Source organism: Perca flavescens, chromosome 20, assembly GCF_004354835.1.
Source record: "Perca flavescens isolate YP-PL-M2 chromosome 20, PFLA_1.0, whole genome shotgun sequence".
Taxonomy (NCBI): Eukaryota; Metazoa; Chordata; class Actinopteri; order Perciformes; family Percidae; genus Perca; species Perca flavescens.
In genome coordinates, this window is record NC_041350.1 from 30,173,259 (window position 1) to 30,195,421 (window position 22,163).

Here is a 22,163-nt window from a genome sequence, read left to right on the forward strand (position 1 = left end):
ACATTAAGTGTTTTCCAGGTGTTCACACTATCTGTACAATAAAAACCTAAAACAAACATAACATTTGGTTGAAGACAAAGAAACGTTCCATTAAAATTACAAAAGCAGTAATAGCAAAGTATACAAAAATATAAAAGGCATGAAAGCAAAAAATTATTAAACTGCTATAACATGAAATGCCTCTCAGGTCTCAATACTACAAGTGAGCACCAGAGGTCAGCACAGCATCATGTTACTGCTGGGCTGGTGGTTTGACGTCTGGAAAGTTGACACAACAGTTATGATCTCTTGCTTGTCAACATTCGGTTTCATTATGAGCCGTTTAGTATACCCACCATCTTCCACTGCAGCCCAGTGAGAACCTCTACTGGGGCAGTTGGGGGTGAAGTGGCTTGTCCAAGTGGCAGTACCTCAGTGGCAGTGGTTTTTCATGTATTTTTCCTAGCAAACATGGATGAGAACTATACCATGGCCTTCGGGGGAGCCCACTTTTTTTTCCACGGGGTAGTGTGCTTGCGACTTACGAAGATACATAACAGCTACAAGTGTATGCACTATACAGGATTTACCCTATTATACTATACCAACAGGAAAAGATATGTCAAACAAAGTTAAAGTTAATCAGGCTACCGAAGAATACCATAATTTCTCCGTTCAATTAGACCTTAGCAACGCACCCCAAGCTTCCATCCTTAACAAACAGCCATGTATATGGGCTCTTCCAGTCTCTCCACTGCTGGCTGTTCCAATTTAACAGGAGAGATGAGCGAGAGGGGTTAGGATCATCTTCAGCCAGACAGGACATTATTTCTTCAGCTTCTTCTTGCGTTGTAACCCCGGTGGGAGATGTGCTAACAGGGCTTGCAGCAGGTGAATTGGTCGTGCTATTAACGTCATCACTACACAATTTCTTAGTAAAACCAAAATTAATTAAACTGCCTTGTTTTCTTTTTGCCATGGCTATATGATGCTAACGCTGAATGGATTTCAACGACTTTGCGTGCCGATTAATGGCCTCCAACGTTTATATTTTTCCTGCGAATCTTTGAGTTAACAAGTACTAAACATGAGTTGAACTTGCACCGCAGCGCCGCCACGCCTTGATGCTCATGACAATAGCATGTATAGTTATCTTTATTGAAGTGAATTAGGTTTAAATCGCCGTCATGCATGAATGAATATTTTTGCAATTTTAAACATAATAATCCACGATGATCAAATTACACAAAACTGAAATTGCACGTCAAAATGACACATTGTCAGTATTTTTAGAGACCCCCAAAATTTCACAAATCACGTTTTCAGGGGCGCCCATGTCTTATTAAGGGGAGCTGAGCTCCCCCTAGCTCCCCCGTAGTTCGCACCCTGAAGTGGACCTTGAGAGGAGAGAGAGGTTTTTTTGTCCACTGCTGCCTCCATGGTCAAGAATAAATTAAAGCACATTATTGAAGCTGTTATTGTGCTTCTGAAGGACCAACATCTTACTATGACACGTGTTGTTTTTTATCCTTTAAAATCAACAAGCTCCAGGGTTCACAGTTTGGCTTTGGTTACATGCACTCTGTGTTTATTTATTTGTTGCACATTTTTGGCCTTTATTTAGACAAGACATGAAAGGGGAGAGAGAGAGGGGGGAATGACATGCAGCAAAGGGCCGCAGGTCGGAGTTGAACCCAGGCCCGCTGCGTCTAGGAGTAAACCTCTACCTGCTCTACCAACTGAGCTATCCAGGCACCCAGCATGCTCTCTGTATTTTAACAGCATGTTCTCACACTAAAATAAATGCATGTTGGCTGAAGTATTAGGAATCCTGTCATTGCCCTTATGCACTGGCCCATGAACTGGAGCTGGTTCTTTTAAAATAGCCAGGATGGGTTAAATTAAGCAGAAGAATTTCCCCAATAAACGTTAATGAAGTCTGACAAAAAAAAAAAAAAAAAACTTAAAAAGAATCTTTCATTTGAAAGCTGTGAATAATTGCACAAGAGCAGGATTGTTGAAATCCAGGCTCACTGGATTACAATTTGGATTGTAATTATCCAACTACATGCATTCTGTTATTCCACATCCTGCACATTGTTCATTAATAGCCTCCAGATGGGTAATTCTTCCTGATAGTGGAGTGTCTGAGAAGAGTGCGAACCTGTCCACGGCTCATCCTCCTCAATATTTTCTCTAATGTAACTTTAATTGCTTGGCCTCAACTTTAAACTTTACTTTTAAAAGATTAATTTCCTGAACTACTTGAGAGCAGTTTTCTGCTCGGCTGGCTCCACACGCTGCCCGCAGGGCCACTGACGATGTAATAAGTGCTTACTCACCCAAATCAATTCTTCCCCTTTCTTCACGTCTCCTTTCTCCACCTCCATTGTCTCCTGCGAGGGTTGACGCATCCTCCGGCATGCATCCTTTCTGCCTTAAGTGAAGCTTTACTACCATAACAAAAAAGACATAATGAAAAGTGTGAGACAAAGTGGCAGAATAAAGCAGCAGTGATGGAGCTCAGCGGTGAAGTCATTACAGTCGGCATGTGAGAACAGGAGCAGGCTCTGTCTATGGAGCCAGCTAATTAAGCTTGGATGACTAAGAGTAGACACAGGTAGGCACTGTGTTTGAGTGTGTTGTTACACGTCTTCCGTGTGGATGACTATGAACAAAAGGGCAGACTCTTTTCCCTAATCAAGCTAATGGAGTGGGTGAGCTAGATGGGCAGCGACAGGAAGAAGGGCCTCCAGGGGATTTAGGGAGTCAAGGAAAGCGAGAGACTGAGGTGAGGATTTAAGCCTTTGATTGGCAGGACACAGGATGATAAAAAAGCCTGGCTTGTGGTGTCAGAGCCATTAGCTCAGGTCTGAGGAGCATACAGTGACAAGTACTGCGGTTCATGTTAGCCAGTCAAAGTTACTTTAGTCAGAGCTGATACTACAGGCCTGCGTGCTACAGCTGTGAGAACATCAGCAACAACCTGCTTAAACTTTAGTCTCTCATTGTATTTTAGCACATAACCAATAGTCAACACATTTGTGAGTCACGGCCAAGATGAACCCTCATCAGAAGAAATCAAATTGGTGAGTGAATTCAGCTTTACTGTTATATATGGAGTCCTGTTCTTCCTCTGTTGTTCCCCTGTTCTTCATCAGCAGAGGGAGTTTGCCTAGTTGAAGTGGGATTTTACTGTGATGTACACATTTCCATTATATTTCTGAGAAATGTGATGTGATCAAAAGATCAGAACAGCCACTAAATGAACCTTTTGGTGAGATTGTTTTCCCAACTGCTGTTAACAATGGACCTTACATCTTTTTTTTTTTTTTTTTTTTTTTTTTTTAAATGGAAAGTTGAACATTTATTGGGCAAACTCCATCTATGAATGAAGATCCATATGTTGACAGGACCAAAAGCGCCAGAATGGCCATTGTGATGAGATTTCAGTTTACATTTGAAAACATGTTGAAGAGTCTCATCTCAGACCTGTCTCGCTGATAGATAGTGGCAGCCAAGAACTGCTGACTTCTTTTGACTTCAGTGATTACGAGCAGATCTCATAAGCCTTCGCTGCCATTGTGCGATATGGGCCGGTGGTGGAGCCCACCCAAACACTTCTGTCGGTATGGAGGGCAATGTGACGACCACTACTCACGCAATTACTTCTGTCCAAAGTGGTGTCAATACTAGTAATTTGCAGAAGCCTGTCAATCTCTGTGTGGTCTTATAAAGACTGGGTTGTCGTGAAACATACTATGTCGTAAACATAGTATTATTAACATCCACTGACTTTTTAATATTCAGCAATGGTGGAATGTAACTAAATACATTTACTCAAGTACTGTACTAATTTGAGGTACCTGTACTTTACTTGAGTTTTTTCTTTTCATGCCACTTTCTACTTCTACTCAGCTCCATTTCAGAGATAAATATAGCTTTTTACTGCACTACATTTATCTGACAGTTTTAGTTATTATTTACTTTACAAATTAAGATGTTTGCACACAAAACACATTTTATAAACTAAACTAGCCAACAATATAACGGCCTACAAGTCCAGCTGAAATGATTAGACTATTAAACACATCCTTTCCAGTTTCTAAAATGTGAGGATTTTTCTGCATTGAGTACTTTTACTTTTAATACTTTAAGTACATTGATGCAAGTATCATCAGTAAGTATCTGAGGATACTTACATACTTTTACTTAAGTAACATTTTCAATGCATGACTTTTGCTTGTAACAGACTACTTTTACAGTGTGGTATTAGTACTTTTACATAAGTAAAGGATCTGAATATTTCTTCCACCACTAATGTACACTAATGCACAGCCGTTGAGGAAAGATAAGCCCAGAAGGGAATGAATTCAACCTGAATGAGTTCATTTAACTCAAACTAACACTGACATCAGTTTAGTGGAAATTCATTTCCCAAATGTTTTATTTAGTTTGATTTGGTTTTAAATACACAATCTGTCATGCCAAGAATTATTCTTTAAAAAGCAATACACCTTTATAATTATATTTCAATAAAAGTTAAACTGGATGATTGAAATTGAATTACATTTTTACCAATTACTTTTCCTGGCCTGGAAATTTAGATTTTGAAATTCCATGACTTTCCCAGGTTTTCCATGACTGTGGGAACCATGTGTAATATAAAGCATTTATAAGGATTTTGTTAGAAGTATATGATAATTGACAGCCACAAGAAAAACTAGTTTTGTAGGACTTTCTGTGCATCTTGACTCCTTCTGGACATAACAGATCTCAGAATGCATTAGAACATTTGAACTATGTGGTTATGAAAGCCATAAAATATGAAATATTACTGATTCTTGCAAGAAAAAAAAGCTACTCCTTTTCTTTTTAGTCCCATTCCTTAAGCCAGTTGGAATTCAGTCGCTGCCCTGCTTTAGTGTCCTTGAGCAAGTCATTGACACTTTTCCAGCCTCTTCTACATCGGTTCTTTTTACCTGAAGCATTTTATATGAAGACACAATGTTGTGTTGCATCTCTTCTTCTCCCCCTCAGTGGGCCTGGCCTGGCCCTGTGCTGCTTTCTGCTCTGGATCTCTCTGCAGCCAGACTCCCTCCACCGGGTGTCAGCCGTCAACCTGCGGCGCTTCATTGGTTGTGCCGTGCGGGAGTTCACCTTCCTGGCCAGGAAGCCCGGCTGCGGGGGCCTGCACATCACCACTGACGCCTGCTGGGGGCGCTGTGAGACCTGGGAGGTGAGCAGCTGCGATGCAGCTGTCCTGTACACACAGAGAGGAGACAAGTGTAAATGTGATTACATTGAGAGGTGACGTAAGCAACGCTGACAACTTTACACAAAGGACATTAGTTGTCTGTTTCCATCAGTAGCATAGAAAGAAAGAGAAAAGAAGAAGATGGATTAGATGCAGACTCAGCCAGTCACACAGACAAATACACAGAGACAGATGAGACAGCGAGACAAGTAGATACAGAGACAAAGAGATGAGTGATCCCCATGGAGAACATTTTTTTTTCGCTTTCCCCCTCCACAGGGAGGTTAGTGCAAGGTTGGCTGTGAGTGCCGGCAGGGAGTCAACTGCAAGACAGTAGATGGACAAATATTAGAACAGAGAGATATCTATCTATCTATCTATCTATCTATCTATCTATCTATCTATCTATCTATCTATCTATCTATCCACACACAGTATAGACAGTATTTCAGATGTCTGCGAAAAATATATTTCCAATCACTGACTAAGATCTTATTTTTGTCACATAGTAATGAGCAGTGGTGGAATGTAACTAAGTACATTTACAAGTACTGTACTCAAGTAATGTAATGTACTTGTACTTTACTTGAGTGTTTTTCTTTTAATGCTACTTTCTACTAGTTACTTTACATATTAACATGTTTGCACACAAAACACATGTAGTTTATAAAAAAAATCTGTTGTTTTTTGTTTGTTTTTTTTATAGCTTTTTTTAACAGACAAATGCACAAACAATACACAAACAGCAGCGCTGTCCTCAATTGTCCATCATATTATCTATCCATTCAAGTCTAGATTATAGTCCATTCCCAAAAGTTCCAGTGGCCTCTTCCACTTACAGAGAAAAATAGAGTCCTTTTCTTGATGTAGTGTCCAAGTTTTTCCAAAGTCACAACCTCTGAAATAAGAGATTTCCACATGGAAACAGTAGAGGGTCATCACTTTCACGTCAAAGAAAAAGTAATAGACCTGGTAATTTAATGAAATACGGAAGAGAGTGTAGGAGCTCAGTTTCTTGCAAGCATAGCGACCGCTGGTCACGTACTTCCAAGGTTATTATAGTTTTGCATTTTTCATTAGTTTTTATTTTTATTTCGTTTTGACTTTGTTTTCAAATTCAGTTTAGTTTTAATTAGTTTTTAAAGCGGTTTTGCTAGTTTAGTTAAGTTTTTATTTTTTGAAAATGCTTGGTTTTAGTTTAGTTTTTATTAGTTTTAGTCTTAGTTTTAGTCTTTTTTTTCCAATATGGGTTATTTATTGGGGGCAAGATTCACAAAGGTCAGAAAAAAGTATTGTGTAATAATAACTCAACAAAAACATCATACAATTTTAGAAATATGTATTCACAATGTATTCAACAATAACACCAGTACTAAGGGTGTGACGAGATCTCGTTTTACGAGATCTCGCGAGATTAAAACGTGACGAGATTTCTCGTCGAGGTGAAAAGTTGTCTCGTGAGGCGATGTTATGTCAGCGTGATGGAGCGTGAAATTACTAGTGAAGATCCCCCTGCCACTTTTAAATCATTTGTGTGGCAACATTTTGGTTTTCCTGCGGAAATAAACGGCGAAAGAGTGACAGACAAGACAAACGCAATATGTAAACATTGTAAGAAAAAAATGCAGATACCGCTAAACACGAGCACTATGCAAAAACACTTACAGCACCACCACAGCTCTCTACTAACTACTGCACCCGCGACGAAAACATTAAAAGGGCAAACAACTCTAAAAGCCTTTGCATCTCTGCCACCGGTAAGTGCAAGAGCCACGGCAATAACGAGGGACATAGGAGTTTTCATTGCAGCTGATATGAGGCCATTTTCTGTGGTGGAAAATGTTGGATTTCGGCGACTCCTCCACACACTGGAAACGAGGTACGTCATCCCATCACGCGCGCATTTAACTCGCACTGTAGTCCCAAACCTCTACAAAGAAGCCAAGGTCAGTTGAATAAAAAAACTATTTTCCATTCATATATTTCATCATTGAGGATTTCTTTAAATTTTTTTTAAAAATCTCGTCTCGTTCTCGTGAACCCAATCTCGTGATGTGTCTCGTCTCGTGGAGTAAGTGTCTCGTCACACCCCTAACCAGTACATAAAATGTACATATGATGATGAGCACAAATACAGTATCTCACAAAAGTGAGTACACCCCTCACATTTTAGTAAATATTTCATTATATCTTTTAATGGGACAAGACTGAAGAAATTACACTGTGTACAGCTTTTATAACAGTGTTAATGTGCTGTCCTCTCAAAATAACTCAACACACAGCCATTAATGTCTAAACCGCTGGCAACAAAAGTGAGTACACATGTTAAATTAAAATAGCCCCACATCATCACATGCCCTTCACCATAGATTGGCATGGTTTTATGTCAGTTAGCCTAATAGCTGGTTTGATTTGCAGTGAGAGATGATTTTATGGAAAGTACCCCATGCACCATACACCCTCTAGGTATGGTGAAGGTATGTGATGATGTGGGGTGCTATTTTAATTCCAAAGGTCAAGGGAACTTCATCAGGATGCATAGTATCCTGGATCCATGAAATCACTGGCCTTTAAAAATAACCATCTGCCTGCCTCTATGGGAATTTAACATAGGGGTGGACTGACTTTTGTTGCCAGCGGTTTAGACATTAATGGCTGTGTGTTGAGTTATTTTGAGGGGACAGTGCATTTACACTGTTATACAAGCTGTACACTTCATACTTTATTGTAGCAAAGTGTAATTTCTTCAGTGTTGTCCCATTAAAAGATATAATGAAATATTTACAAAAATGTAAAAAACACTTTTGTGAGATACTGTATGTAAACAGTCTACACAAGACGCAGCACTAAGTGCAAAATGTGCTAGTAACTGTGTCAGGAAAAAACCTAAATAGCCAACAAACTAAAGAAGACATAAACAGGTGTTTTGAACTTTGGTTCGAGTAAAGTGGCGAACTTTTTGAAGTCAGTCGACTCCCATAGTTGTGTAGCTAGACATCCCAGTATCAACACACACATTAACCCACGCTTCCTCACGCTTTTGGTGTTTATGCATATTTACTAACCAGCAGCTATCGGGTCACCGGTGAAAGCCCTCCTGTAGTGTTCTCTGTCCTGCGGTTGTCTCCGTCATGCTGCCTGGCCCTGGCCCCATACATCCACGCCCTGTACCGGGGTTATATTAGCTTCTGTTTCGGGGGAAGGGGGCTTTGCGTTCTCCTTGTCCTGTCACTGCTTGTTAAGGTAAGCTAGGTTAGCCTCCTTGAGCGCGCTTCTCAAATGTACTTTCAAATTCGTGGGAATTGTCCACTGATTTTACCACCTTCCACTGCGAGGCACTTGCTTTTATCTTACACAGTCATAATCAGATAGGACTCTGCCGCTTTCTTCAGACTTTTGGTACCGCTATGATGCCAGGCGAAGGGCACGGACATGTTGTGTTCAATTTGACGTGGAATGTCGGAATTTCTGGGTTCCCAGTCGAAACCTATATGTATACGGCATAGACTGAATAAAACAGGTCGAAAATGTCAACTCTGAAAGATATAACGTTATTTTCTCTGTGAAAGACATTGACAAAGACGAAAACTAAAGGACATTTACTCGATAATTTTATTTCATTTTAGTTAGTTTTGCAAACAGACATTACAGTTTTAGTTTAGTTATCGTTTTTTGTAATGCCTCGTTTTTATTTTTATTTCAGTTAACAACAATGTTTTTTCCAATCTAGTTTTCGTTATTTCGTTCGTTTTCGTTAACGATTATAACCTTGCGTACTTCTCCGAGACATATCTCTTCTGAGGTGTCCAATATGTCCTATGGCATATGTTGAAGTGGATCTGCTGGTGATTTGGGTTTTTGGGACAGTGGGAAATGTTGTCCCAAACTGTCAAAATTAATTACGTTCCCCTCCGAGTTCAACTCTCGCTCCCATTTCTTTAGTATTGGGAGTTCTCCTACGCATACTTGCATCAGTTTAGCATAAATCCCGGACACTAATCCTCTCACCGGAGAATCAACAAGCCACTTAATGATTGGGTGCATCTCAAGACTGTTCCCCCACGGTACTCATACACATAACATTTTAGGGCTGATCTTAAAGGAACACGCCGACTTATTGGGACTTTAGCTTATTCACCGTAACCCCCAGAGTTAGACAAGTCCATACATACCCCAGCGGCAGTAGCCCATCACAGAACATGCAGGTGAATGGTTCCAGCAATCCTACTGCTCCGAATTGTGACAAAATTGACAAAATAACGCCAACATGTTCCTATTTACATGTTGTGATTTGTAGAGTCACAGCGTGTACAAAAAACAACGTAACATGAGACACAGCAATCTTCTAACCGTAAACAAACCGAGAACTATATTCTCAGACAGGCAGCCTGTCTGAGAATATAGTTCTCGGTTTGCAAAGCAAATCACTCCGCCCAAGTAGCAGAATGAATATAGTTCCTGGTTTGTTTACGGTTAGAAGACAGCCGTGTCTCATGTTACGTTGTTTTTTGTACACGCTGTGACTCTACAAATGTAAATAGGAACATGTTGGCGTTATTTTGTCACTTATTTGGAGCAGTAGGATTACTGGAACCATTCACCTGCATGTTGTGTCCTGGCTTGCTGCCGCTGGAGCCATCAGACAGCCTTACAGCACGCACAGAGATGAGAAGGGTATGTATGGACTTGTCTAACTCTGGGGGTTACGGTGAATAAGCTAAATTCCCAATAAGTCGGCATGTTCCTTTAAGCGAAGATAAAGGAACAAGGATGTCCTAGGGAACTCAAAGTAGGGCTGCACAATTAATTGAATTTTAATCACGATCACGGCTTCCCACGATCAAATTTGCGTGATCGAGCGATATTTAAAATGAGTCATTCCGTTCATAGAACGCTCCTTATCAAAGTTTTTGCAAAGCCAATCTAGCGCTCCATAAATCACTGTCTGATCACGTGCCTCCATGAGCCAATCAGAGTTGTTCCCTGCACCGTGTAGCTTAGTTTTTAGATGTAGACAGTCACAGAGGATAGAGTAACGTGAGGAAAATTCCACAACAGGTAGCAGTCGGTCATCATAAGCCGGTCACGATGTTTACCAATGTTGCGTTTACCAGTAAACGCAACATTTTGTCCCGTCTGTTTAGTTTTTCATACAACAGCAGTGACCCACTGGTCACTAAAATGAGCTAAAAGACACAAACTAGCACTCTAGTTTGTGTCTTTTAGCTCATAGCTTTAGCAGCAGACTGTTTGACGTCCCGCTGTTGGAATCCTGTCACACTACACCGTTTAGCTGTCAGCATTTTAGCTGTGTTTAATCCAGTTACTACTGGATTAAACACGGCTAACGTTGAACGTTCTGTTCAGGACACCCCGTCTGTTGCTAGCACTGATAACGCAGTGATCAGTGTTGATTCTTTCCGACCAGTCTGTAGTCTGCAGGTTTTTACGTCACCTTTTAGTATCGCCTCAGCTCGCTTAGAACCTCGACTGAGGTGGTACTAAAAAAAGTACCCGTTAGCAGGTACCAGGTACTTTTTTTGTAATGGAAAACAAAAAAAGGCGAGTAGAGTCGAGGTGAGTCGAGCCGGTACCATGTAATGGAAAAGCACCATAAGTAGCAGTGTAATGAGCCACCGAAATCCGCGTTGCTATTTCGTCAGGTAGATACTTTACGGCAAATGTGCATGTATGGAAAGCGGTCGCACAACAGCTGAAATGGCATACTCCTTCACAGTATCCTTCAATAAAGGAGGAATGTAGCACAATATGGGTGTAAAAGCAGTTATAATTAGCCTATGTGACAATAACATTTGTTTTGGTTAAAATCAACAAATAATTGTGATAATTAATCATGATCTCAATATTGATCAAAATAATCGTGATTATCATTTTGGTCATAATCGTGCAGCCCTAGTCGACTTATAACGTTAGAGGAACTTAAATCTGCATTAAAAACAGTTAAAAAAGGGAAAACACCGGGGTTGGATGGAATTCCATCAGAGCTTCTTCTACAGTATTTTGACATTTCGACCATTTTACAAGCTTTAACTTCAGCCATAGAGAAGGGTACTTTCCACCAACAAACCAGCACTGTGCTGATCGCCGTTATCCCAAAGAAGGGCAAATATCCTACGGATTGTTCAAATTACAGGCCCATCAGCCTTATCGGGACTGATATTAAGTTTTATTCCAAAGTCCCGGCTCTCCGCTTAGAGCGCTTTATCGAGAAGCTAGTCCACCCCGACCAATCAGGTTTTATACCCAAGCGTCATGCTGCAGACAATTTCATGTAATAGAAGAAGCCAAAAACCTCCCAACAACGGCAGAAGTTTTATCACTGGACGCGGAAAAAGCTTTTGACCGCATAGAGTGGAACTACTTGTGGCAAGTAATGGAGAGGCTTGGTTTGGGGGCCAAATTCATCGACATGGTACGTACTTTATATGCGAATCCCACGGCCATAATCTCAATTATCCATTTCCCATCGAGCGGGGCTCGCGCTGGGATGCCCGCTCTCCCCCATGTTGTTTTGCAATCTCTCTTGAACCATTAGCCCAAGCCATAAGGCAAAATAAAATATGTAATGTCCAGATTAAATCCAATAGCAGCTCAATATTATTATTTGCGGACGATATTTTGTTGTACATTTCTGATATTGAGGACTCTATTCCGAAAATTTGGCTCAATCTCTGGCTATAAAATTAATTGGAATAAATCTTAATCTTCTTTTATTGAATAACAGGCATGTGGCTTCAGCCAGTAGTGTTAGAATACCAACCCAAAATTACATATTTGGGCATCACCATACACGCATCCCTACAGCGAGTTAAACTATGAAACCTCCCCAACCTTAAAGTGTACCACAGAGCCTTTCAGCTATGGGCCCTCAGAGTGTGGATAGACCCCTCATTTACAGTCCCATGGAGAGAAATATAGAAATACCTCACTGGAAGTCTAAGACTGCAAGACCTGAGAGCTAGCTTTGACCCAGTTCTTCTGCCTCCTCTGGGTCAAGAAGAGGCAGATTTTGCTCTTTTAGAAACTCATGGCACTGTGTCGGATCTGAGTTGCAGGAGGACTCATACAACTTTGAGTAAAAGGATTGAAAAGTGACGCTGATATCCTTAAGATTTGTTGAGATACCTCGGTCTGTGCGGATGCTGTTGGTAATAGCTGTGGATTCGCTTTGTTTTAATTTCAGAGCTAGCAAGTTGCTTGATTTACAGCTGTTAAAATAGTAATTTTGCTTCACTCTGTGCATTATGAATTCAGCTCTCCTTAGCAAATCATTTAGCTCTGCTCGATTTGTGACTAGAAGAGTATGTGTAGATTTAGAAAAACACGTCTTAAGAGATTGCTCTAAGGATTTACAGCGTTCTTCCAACTCCACAATCCTTGACTCTCTTTTCCTCTTCAAGTTGACCGCGAAGGAGGACGTGAAATCCCTAATAAACCCTTTAGTTGCTTGCCATGTATATGCGGGATCAGGAACTGAGTCGGTATTAATTGATATAAATTCAGCCAGTTTAGTTCTAAATTCTGTATCAAAAGCTGTGTTCTGGAGAAAGGAATTATGAAATTGCCATCTCCTAGATCTTTCTCCTAACATATCACATAGGATTGATCGGTCAGTTTAGCCCCCTGATGTTAACTGAAAGGATTGAGCCATATTCAAAATGTACACACATACATGTCTCGAGTACCCTACCATAATTTGCTGAAAGGGTGAACTGTTAGCTCTGAGCAAGGTGTGACAAAAACATAAACTCCTCCCCCATTTGTAAGATGCGTGACCACATCACGCGCAAAACTCCAGCTCAAAACTACACCTCCTGTCTTAAGTCACAGGTCAATTGAAACAGGTCTAGTGAATTCTTATGTTAAACATGAACAATATTATAAACACCTTCAAACAATTTCTGGACTAAGCTGTGTGAAAAACAGAACAATCTAGTTGGAACAATAAGCAGACTATGAACTGAACAGACCGTATCCCTCACGTTCTTCAGTCTAGCTTTAATGTTAACAAACAGACTGCAAATTGACCGTAGTACGTTGTTCATTTTAGGACAGACTCAGGTGTCAGACTCAAACGAAACGGCCTCAGCGTCAGAAAAACCTTTGTCAGCCTCAGAAAAAAACTTTTCAGAAAGAAAGGTGTCAGAGATAACGTTGCCCAGATGAGGGAGCTGTTGACTAGCTTTCTGAATTAGCTAAAGTAGCTAGCAGCTTTTACAGTGAATACACGGCAGTTCGTGTTTATTTTAAATCAAGCTTTATTGAAAGGAGTGGATATACAGCAGGAAACAGTCTTTGTTCATAAACGAGCCAGGGGGTTACTAGAGGAAAGAAATCAAAACAAAACAAAAAACTTCATATCAATATTTTGTAAAGGTTACTGAGGTCATATGATCCTACAACTTTTATTTGTACATTCAGATATGGAAAACATATTACAACATTGGAAACCAGCTCCAAAAAGCTTGGCTTCTTTTTCAAAAACGTTGACTTATGTAAATAAAATTTGGTTAAAATAATTATTAAATGTATCACACTCTGAATAAAATCATATTGAGTGAATACAAACAATAAATTTTCCCAAAATAATGTGAATTGAGGGTAAATATGAACAGCAATAAAATGTGACAATTTGCTCCAAAGTTTCTTGGTATATACCAAGAAACTATTGGCAAGACCAAAATAAATGTACCAGTGTTTAGTTCTCCAGTTCTCTTTCTGCAGGGAATGGTTAGTTGGGTAAAATCTGTGGAGCATTTTGAAAGAGATCTCTTTAACTTTCTTGGTTAAAAAAAAAAAAAAAAAAAAAAAAAAAACTTGTGTGGCAATAGCCAAACCTTTTCCCAACAAATCTCTTCAACATATGAAGACCAGTATGATAAAGCAGCTGGTGTACTCTTAACAACTTGTTGAGTTAGAGTTATTTTGGTCTTGCCAATATATATCAAGAAACTTTGGAGCAGATTGTCACATTTTATTGCTGTTCATATTTACTCAATTCACATTACTTTACATTACTATGTATTGTTTGGATTCACTCAATATGATAGAAAGTTTTATTATGTGATACTTTTAATAATTATTTTAACCAAATTTTATTTACAAAAAGAAGCCTTTTGGAGCTAGTTTCCAATATTAAACAATACATGTTTTCCATATCTCAATGTACAAACAAAAAAGTTGTTGGATCATATGACCTCAGTAAGCTTTACAAAATACTGATATGAAGTTTTGTTTTGATTTCTTTCCTCTAGTAACCCCCTGGCTCGTTTATGAACATAGACTGTTGTTTCCTGCTGTATATCCACTCCTTTCAATAAAGCTAGATTAAAAAAAAAAAAAAAAAAAAAACGAACAGCCGTGTATCACTGTAAAAGCTGCTAGCTACTTTAGCTAATTCAGAATTTCATAAAATATATAATTACGCTGTGCACTGTTACGTCCCAGTCTAGGGGTGCCTAGGACGCAACATGGAAAGGCCCCAGGTTTAATTCCTAGACGTCTGAGGAACATCTAGACAACGCGTTTGCTATCACATTCTCTGAACCATTTTTGTGGTGAATCTGCAAGTTAAAATCTTGCAGAAGGATAGACCAGCGCATAAGCCGCTGGTTAGAGTTACGCATATGTGCGAGGAATACTAAGGGGTTGTGGTCGGTGAACACTTGTATAGGCTGGGAGCTAGACCCAAGATAAACTTCAATGTATTGCAGGGCGAGTAGAAGGGCGAGAGCTTCCTTCTCAATAGTGCTATAATTAAGCTGATGCTTGTTAAACTTCCTTAAGAAGTAACAAACAGAATGGTCAATAGCTTGATCGTCCTCCTGCAAAAGCACAGCACCTGCGCCGCACGCGCTGGCGTCAACCTCTAATTTAAAAGGTTGTATAAAGCAAGGCGCGTTACACAGTAACGCCTTGGCAGACTCGAAGGCAACCTGACAAGCGGGGGACCAAACAAAAGGTTTTAAGGGACTTACAAGACTTGTGAGAGGAGCCACCACATCAGAAAAGTTTCGACAAAAAACACGATAATATCCACACATTCCGAGAAAACGGCGCAACGCTTTCTTGGACTGCGGGACAGGGAAAGCAATTATCGCTTGCACCTTTTCAGCCAAAGGACGCACCTGCCCTTGACCTACCCGTTTACCCAAATACGTAACGGTAGCTCTACCAAAGTCACATTTAGCGAGATTTAGAGTGAGGGAGGCCTCACGGAGACGGCTGAAAATAAGGGACAAGGTATGGAGATGATCAGACCAGGTGGAGGAGTAAGCAACTACATCATCCAAGTAAGCTTCGCAATGTTCAACGCCAGATAACACGTTACGCATCAACCGCTGGAAAGTAGCGGGTGCATTACGCAACCCAAATGGCATAACCGTATACTGGAGGAATGTCTCGGGTGTGACGAAAGCGGATATCTCGGAGGCCCGTGGTGTTAAAGGAACTTGCCAGTAACCTTTTAATAGGTCCAGCTTTGTCACATATTTGGCGGAGCCCACACGATCTATGCAATCCTCCATCCTGGGGAGCGGAAATGAATCAGGTTTGGTAACTGAATTTACTTTTTGGTAATTGTTACAAAAACGAGAGGCATTGTCTGGTTTCGGAACCAAAACACAGGGTGAGCTCCACGCACTAGTACTGGGAACAGCTAATCCATGCTCAACCAGATAACTCACCTCCTGCTGCATCATAGCCCTTTTGTCAGATTTACTCTATACGCATGTTGTTTAATAGGTTTATGGCCCTCCACGTCGATGTCGTGGTACAGGACAGATGTTTGACTAGGATGGTCAGAGAAAAAGCAACAAGTTATCCTCGATCAACTTGATAATATCCGCACGGGCCGAATCAGACAGATGGGACAGAAAACCCTCCAAGTTACTCAGTACCTCTGAATTTCTCAAACGAGCGGCCGGCATCAAACCACTTTTCTCTGTCAAGCCATCATCAGCAAGACTGTAACGAGGAAGAGTAGCGGACACGGACATCACGGGCGCAACAGGAGATGGCGGGGAATCACTCACCCTGAAAAAGAAACGTTTCAACATGTTAATATGACATACTCTAGATTTTTTGAGTTTGAATGACATAGTCTGTGTCACTAATTTTACTCTCCACCGTATATGGACCCGAAAACCGAGACTGCAAACTGGACTCAAGTAACGGAAGCAGAACCAAAACTTGTTCCACTGGTTGGAAAACACGGAACACAGACTTTTTATCATAACGACGCTTCATTTTAGTTTGGCTTTGTGCCAAGTTGTCACGAATAGATAGAAGTGGGAGGCTCTCATCCCACTCTCTGTTCGACGCGAGACAATACTTACGTAACATGGACTTTAATGTTTGGTGGAACCTCTCAAGTGCGCCTTGGGACTCTGGATGGTAAGGACTTTCAGCTCCCTTATTACCTGTGCAAACATAACAGACATAAAATTTGTGCCTTGGTCACTCTGTATGGTCTTAGGCAAGCCAAAAGTTGAAAAGAATTTAGTGAGAGCTTTCACCACCGCTTTTGCTCGGAGAGTGCGCAGAGGAATGGCCTCAGGATAGCGCGTCGCAGCGCACATCACAGTCAAAATGTACTGATGTCCGGATTTAGTACTAGGTAACGGGCCTACACAATCTATTAACACACGTTCAAACAGCTCCCCTAGCACCGGGATTGGGTGAAGCGGGGCCAGAGGAACAGGTTGATTGGGCTTTCCCACAACTTGACGTGTGTGACAGGTGCGGCAATACTTCGCTACGTCAGACTTTAATCCGGGCCAAAAGAAATTACGCAAAACTCGATGGTACGTTTTTTTAACACCCAGGTGACCAGCTAAACTGGAGTCATGTGCAAGACTCAAAATTTGCGCTCAATAGTCTTTTTGCACAACCACCTGATTAACAACGCGTATCTCACTGGAGTCTGGACTCCACCGTCGCATGAAGACACCGTTGTCCAGATAAAACACACCAGGCTTGCGGTCGTCCTTGGCAGCTACAACAGAGGACAGATACAACGTTAAAGACGGATCGTTTATCTGAGCACCAATCAACATTTCTCGGGTTACATTTAAACTCAGGTCTGAGTCAGCAGGAAAGAGATCAAACTCATTGACACATTTAGTTACTTTTTCACACTCAACAGGAGACACTGAAAAGGAGGGCTCACCCTCCCCTAATGTAGCCATAAACGACTCAGACAAATCCACAACTTCACCCACTTTACGAGCCTGTGCGCGCGTAATTGCACACACGGGAAACAGATTTGACACAGACACAGCAGAAGACACAGATCCGGCCAAATCGTTACCCAAAATAAACGAAATACCACTAATCGGAAACCGTGAGAGCACAGCAACTTTCACACGTCCCGACACAAGCGCTGAATACAAGTGGATCATATGAAGTGGGGCATTAAGTTCACTCATTTTAATTCCCCACACTATCAAATCGGAGGAACACAACGTTTCATTTGAGAGAGGGAAAACACTAGCCAACATGAACGAATGATAGTAGAAAAATAGTTACCGGTACTTTATCTGAGTCTTCGCCAGTTACAGAAACAAATCCGTGAGAAACTAATGGCTGAAAACGAGGGTCAACCTCCACCTCTTTACGTAAAAGCTCAGTGTGTTTTAGAGGTGGGGACGTTGCGTTTATGACACCCACACCTGCAGGAGGTTTAGCGCTTTTGTGAGGTCCTTTTCTTCTAAGAACCGGAAAGACAGCGATCAAATGGCCTAGCTCATGGCAATAATAAGACTCGCGGCCCTCATTCTCAGGCTCAGGCATTACCTGTGTAACACGTGGTGCTGGCATAAAAAAAAATGCTTTTATGAGTCAAAATGAATTCATCAGCCAACACAGCCGCTTTTGTTACAGACGATTCTTTGTTCATTCAAATAGACAACGATTCGTTCCGGTAAACACTTTTTTAACTCCGAGTAAAATAAGCTCTCTGAGTTCCGCCAGAGTTTTAACATTACATGCTTGGCACCATTTATCAACTAAAACGCTCTTGTCACGCACAAACTCAACATACGTCTGGTTAGCAGTTTTCTCACTATTTCTAAATTTTTGTCGATATGCTTCAGGGACTAACTCATAGGCCTGCAACACAGTCTTTTTCAAGATTTTATAGTCAAGACTATCCTCAATCGATAGACTGGCACATACCTCTTGAGCTTTCCCTACTAATTTACACTGGAGGAGAAGGGACCAGAACTCTTTGGGCCAACTTAGGGCAGCAGCTATCCGCTCAAAAGCGCTAAAATATGAGTCAACCTCTGACTCACGAAATGGAGGGACTAAAGCAACATGCTTACTGATATCAAAAGCTGGAGTAGAAACAGCACTGCGGTCGGGGTGGAGATTACAGGAGCTCCTCTTTCCAGCTCGAGAGCCCTGATGCGCAGATGCATGGCTTGCACCTCTAGCTGTCTGTTTTTGGTCTCTACCTCCTTTATTTGGAGGGCTATGCGGAGATCCTCTGTGGTCATGTTACCCAGGATAGGATCCGTGACCGGCTGATGTTCAACACCAGCAGCGAACATGCCAGCAACCCCTGCTGCTTTCACCTCCGCCATCGGTGCGTCACCCGCCGCGTCATCCGCAGCAGCAACAGCCACGTCAGCAGCCGGGTCAGACAGGACGCCCTGCTCCACCAACTCTGCACACAGCAACTGTTTAAGCTCCGCTTTATTGATGCTGTAAGACACATGTACATCGTAATATTTTGCCAACACCAACAGGTCTTTTTTCTTGCATGTTTCAATCTTAACCAAAGAAGGACTAGCCACAAAATCATCCAGTGAAAACTCCATAATTCCCCCCACACACCAAAAAACTGCCAACCAGAACAAACCAACACTCACCGACCGAACAGACCTGGAAACAAAGCGCGACTAGAAGACGGAACGAGCCCCCATTCATGTTACACCCCAGTCTAGGGGTGCCTAGGACGCAACATGGAAAGGCCACATCTTCCCCGTCTCCCAAGTAGCCACAAACCCTTACGAGGTTAGATCAACAAATGAATTTATTTTACATAGAAATAGATATATATGTAACAATATATGTAACAAATGTATAAAGCTTCAGGGTGGCCTACCATAAAAGTAACAAACAAAACAATCCTAACTGAGAGATAAACAACTAACCTAACAAACAAATGGGCAAAACAAAAGACAAAAGACTTACCTCCCTAAACTAACAAAAACATGAGAAACAAGAGCAACACATCTGGAGGTCCACCCTTACTTAACAAACAAAAAACGATATCCAATCTAAACCAAAGAGTACAAAAAGAGTGGCCGGTTGGGAGAATAGGAGGATGTGGAAATGCCTGCTGCCCGCTAACGGCGGGCCATCTTGGCTCCTTATATGAGGGTAGTATCCCAGCTGCAGCCAATCACTGGGACGGGCCTGACAATTCAAAAGAGGTAGCTATTTAATGAACTTACCTCAGAAGTTACTTGACAGGCAGCAATGGAAATAAATTATGTCCAACGCCGTAGAATGGATTTTTGGAACTAAGCGAGGCTGCATACCCCGGAAGTAGGCGGCAAAAAGCATACAACTGAGTCCAATCAAGAGGGTAAGCTTCGCTTCATAACTTGAACCTCCTATGGGGCCATTTTGATGCTACAAAGCGATCACCTCCCGTTAGCATTCCACTGACTAGCATTCATTTTGACATCACTTGACAGCGAATAACTTTACATTTGAAGCGTTTAAAGACTCTATTTGTCCATTGTTTATTTCTAAAGAAACACGACAATGTATAAAAGGCTCCATTACCTTGTACCTCACGTTATGGCTCCGTAGCAGACGTTTTTGTAAAAATAGGCTAACGATTGTGTCACATAGTAGAGGAATTACCGTATAGTACAGGAGAAGCTCGCAGGCAGTTTTGACTTACATGAGCTGTTTAGGTTTAATTACTAATGCTAACTAGCATTTTAGTTAGCAATAATTAGCCATGTTATCTCCTTACATATATACCTATGCTCTCCGTCTCTGCAAGATTGGGAATGATTGAGATTTCTCTTTGCACAGCTACCAGAACACTTACAACTTTCAGACAGGTTGCTCACGTCACATTTACGTTGTCTCTCTCAGTTGGAGGCTGCGCAGTAACGCCTTCACTGGTCTCCGTCCAGAGCAACGGGATCTGTTGGTCCATTCTTATATACTGTCTATGAGTCCAATGGGAGTGTCGCCACTCTGTTTTCTCTATCACTCTGGGCCCTCCTATTGTTTCTGTTTTGTGCGTTACATGCATTTACATGAGTATGCGCATGCATGCCATGAGGGTTGTGGCTAGAAGGGATCGTAGTTTGGATTAAAACACTCCAGAGGAACGGAAACGCATTTCCTGGGTGAAAGTATTAAAATTATGTTATATTATGTTATATTCAATTTTGCGTATCTTTGAATAACTTTCAGCTCTGTATCCCTTCTAGCCACATCTGCCATGAGCATGGAGGTGAAATGATGCACATACACACAGACTGCAGAGGGTGGTAATGAGTATCGACAGTTGGTAATAAGCTGTAGAAGCCAATATAAAAGGAGGAGAAGAAGAAGACTGTAAAATATCAGAAACAATGCAGGTTTTGCTGGTTTTATGAGATAATAAATCCAATCAACATGTTTCTTAGGATACAAGTGCAACCCAATAAACTTGAGCATCACAGTAAATATTCCATTTTCAAGCATCTCACATACTGATGGAAATATTAATGATATTTATTGCTAATTTAAAACAAAAACATCAAAGACACTTTTAACTCTAACTTGAATTTGACTGAATTGGCATTATTAGCTAGGTACTTTGCAAACATGCAAATCAGAGACAAGCTTGTGGTAAAATGTAACCACCAAAAACTCAAACATTGTCAAGATGAATTACCTACCACAGCCAACAAACTGATGAAAGCGATGAAATGACCAATCTAGCTGAGAGAAAGTTAGAAGTTGAACAAGCTTGTTGCACACGAGCGGAAGTCCAATATGGCCACCAGGGAGTTTGACACCACCTGAAATCTCTCTGTAGAGATTCACACGAACAAAATGGTCACAGCCAACCTCCAAAGTAAACATCAAATGTTTTCATATTATCCTGGTGACACAGCATCGGGAGCAATTCGGGGTTCAGTGTCTTGCCCACAGACACCTCGACATGGGTCTGCAGAGCAAGGGTTGAACCACCAACCTTCTCATTGGCCCCGACTGCACTACCATCTGAACCACCTCACCCGACCTTTTGTCTGTTTATATTTCCAGAAGCCGGTCCTGGACCCTCCCTTCATTGAGTCCTACCAGCGCGTTTGTACCTACAACGAGACCCGTCTAATCTCTGTGAAACTGCCCAACTGCCTGCCAAACGTTGACTCCACCTACACCTACCCTGTGGCCCTGAGATGTGACTGTGGTGTCTGTCTTACCAGCACCACTGAATGTATAACATCTGTCTAACACAAACTCTATACTTTTTTTAAATAAACAATTTTTGTTTGTTTAATTGGAAAAACAAGGCCAAAAAAAATCTGGTTTTCTAAATATTAAGTTAAATAAGTTAAAAATGTTCATCATTTACACTGTTAAGATACCATGACATGATAGCCTGGTCATACGAGACTCTCATACATTTCATTTGTACAGAGAGTCTGGCCACTCTCCATTGACAAGTGTTAACTTCCTTGAAGGCGGGTACTCTGTTGAAGTTTAAAACTATTGGATCTGCCCAGAGCCACCATAACCAATCGCTAACATTTGGTCGTGACGTATGTCATGCGCATGTGCAACAAGAGGGTAGACCGACAACAACTTTCGGCCTATATTTAGCATTAGCATCGCTAGCATTAGCCTTAGCCAACTCTTTCACCACTAACTGACTAACTGC

At 41.3% G+C, this 22,163-nt stretch overlaps 1 protein-coding gene across 1 annotated transcript; it reads left to right on the forward strand.

Annotated features, from left to right (window-relative positions):
• The first annotated feature begins 3,039 nt into the window (after positions 1 to 3,039).
• Positions 3,040 to 21,950, forward strand: gphb5 (glycoprotein hormone subunit beta 5). Its single transcript, XM_028565177.1, has 3 exons — positions 3,040 to 3,068; positions 5,020 to 5,218; positions 21,545 to 21,950. Exons 1-3 carry the CDS (start codon positions 3,040 to 3,042, stop codon positions 21,734 to 21,736), a joined length of 420 nt encoding a protein of 139 aa, XP_028420978.1. The 3' UTR covers positions 21,737 to 21,950.
• Positions 21,951 to 22,163: the final 213 nt, after the last annotated feature.